This window comes from Sinocyclocheilus grahami, unplaced genomic scaffold (assembly GCF_001515645.1).
Source record: "Sinocyclocheilus grahami isolate Dianchi unplaced genomic scaffold, SAMN03320097.WGS_v1.1 scaffold8765.1, whole genome shotgun sequence".
In the NCBI taxonomy this organism is placed as follows: Eukaryota; Metazoa; Chordata; class Actinopteri; order Cypriniformes; family Cyprinidae; genus Sinocyclocheilus; species Sinocyclocheilus grahami.
Window position 1 is genome coordinate 5,738 of NW_015512215.1, and position 1,719 is coordinate 7,456.

Here is a 1,719-nt window from a genome sequence, read left to right on the forward strand (position 1 = left end):
AAACCTTTGCAGGTGTTTTGAGTTGATTAGCTGATTGGCATGTTGATTTGTTTTTGTTAAATTTGAGCCAAAGTCATAATTAAAAGAATTAAAGACTTAAACTACTTCAGTCTGTGTGCATTGAATTTATTTAATACACGAGTTTCACAATTTGAGTTGAATTACTGAAATAAAATGAACTTTTCCACGACATTCTAATTTATTTAGATGCACCTGTATGTGCTTAAATGGGATTAATACGTCCTATGACGTTGTCAGCCCAAAAGTAATAACCTCAAGATGAAATATTCAAAATTCTGTAACATGACAGTGCAATACTGTTACTGGAAGCATTTACTGTAAAGAAGATTGAACTATTTTATGTATTTCAGGCTATTACTAGCCTTTATTTTATTTAACTAATATCAGATGATGTCAATTTCTGAGTTATTCAGCAGAGTATTGTTCTGGTCACTTGAAAAGCAGTTGTTTTTTGAAATTTTCATGTTTAGGTTGTCTTTTTATTTTTAAGTACTCCAACCCTGTTGTTGAAATTGTCTAAAATAAAAAGCTAGATCTGCTTCTTACAAATCAGCTTACCTACTACAGTCCATACTTTTTAATATGGTTTCTGCAGGTTTTATGGTAAATATACGACCTTTTAGCAATGATGAAAATAAAATAAATGTAATAGAATACCATACATGAATATATTCTCTACATATGTTTTGTATTAGCAACACTTCAAAGTTTGAAGATGCAAATTCCAACTGATCACCATTACTTTTTAATACATTTTACACAAAGTTTGCAACAATGTCATGACTATGTATAGAAGACTTTTAATGCCTTAATTTGTAAAGGCATGAATTAAGACTTCAAGACCTGCCGAAACCCTGATTGAATGCTGTGAAACATGCATTTCAGGTAAATCAGCAGGTTAATGAAATGGGCATTTAGCATCATAACTATTGAAGAACTTAGTCAGTATTCAAAAATGAAAACAATTAAACAATAGCGTCTCATTTTTAACTAATTATAAGTCCTTTAAAGACAAAAACAATGACTTTTTTATTTATTTAAAGATTTGACAAAAAAAACACTGACAGATGATCTGCAGCTTGGATTCACAGGCATACGAAAGGAAAAGCAGAGAATTTTCAGTATGGAAATAAACCACATACCTTTATTTGCCAAGCAAGACAAGCTTTTACACAAAGAAAAAAAGTCAGAGTCTGCTTTGGAGACTTTTATTTACTTTTTACTTCAGAGGAATGAAGCGGGAAGAATGAGTGGCTCCAATACCCGGACGACCATGTTTAACAGGCTTGTATGTGATGGAGAACTCTCCAAGGTAATGACCAATCATCTCAGGCTGGAAAGAGACAAAATTATACAAATCATTAGCCATCAAAAACCACTCATTCATTCACAATGCATTCTTCAATAAAAACTAGGGCTGCACAATTAATCGAAATTAAATTGCAAATTCACGATTAGGCAGAAGCTGCGATTGTCATGCGTATCTTTCAGTAAAGCACGGTTCTGTGATCAGCAGTAAATCTCCATCCGAAGGCCAGAGGGCGCTCTCGCGCTGAAACCCAGGAAATGCCTGGTTGCTAAATAAACAGAAGATTTAACTGCTTTGATCAATTCAACGTGACTAATAAACACGACAATATATCGGAGTTAGTCTTATAATTTGTATTATAATAAAGTATATAATAATGCAATGCTAAT

General features: G+C 32.7%; 1 protein-coding gene across 1 annotated transcript in view; it reads right to left on the minus strand.

The window, feature by feature from the left end:
- Nucleotides 1-1,213: 1,213 nt before the first annotated feature.
- LOC107578086 (40S ribosomal protein S15-like) overlaps nucleotides 1,214-1,719 on the minus strand; it is a gene marked incomplete at its 5' end in the record, with an annotated part of 2,195 nt that continues 1,689 nt past the window's right edge. The window contains one exon of the mRNA XM_016264077.1: nucleotides 1,214-1,354. Within this exon, the coding sequence (XP_016119563.1) occupies nucleotides 1,241-1,354 (114 nt within the window). The remainder of the gene's footprint in view (nucleotides 1,355-1,719) is intronic.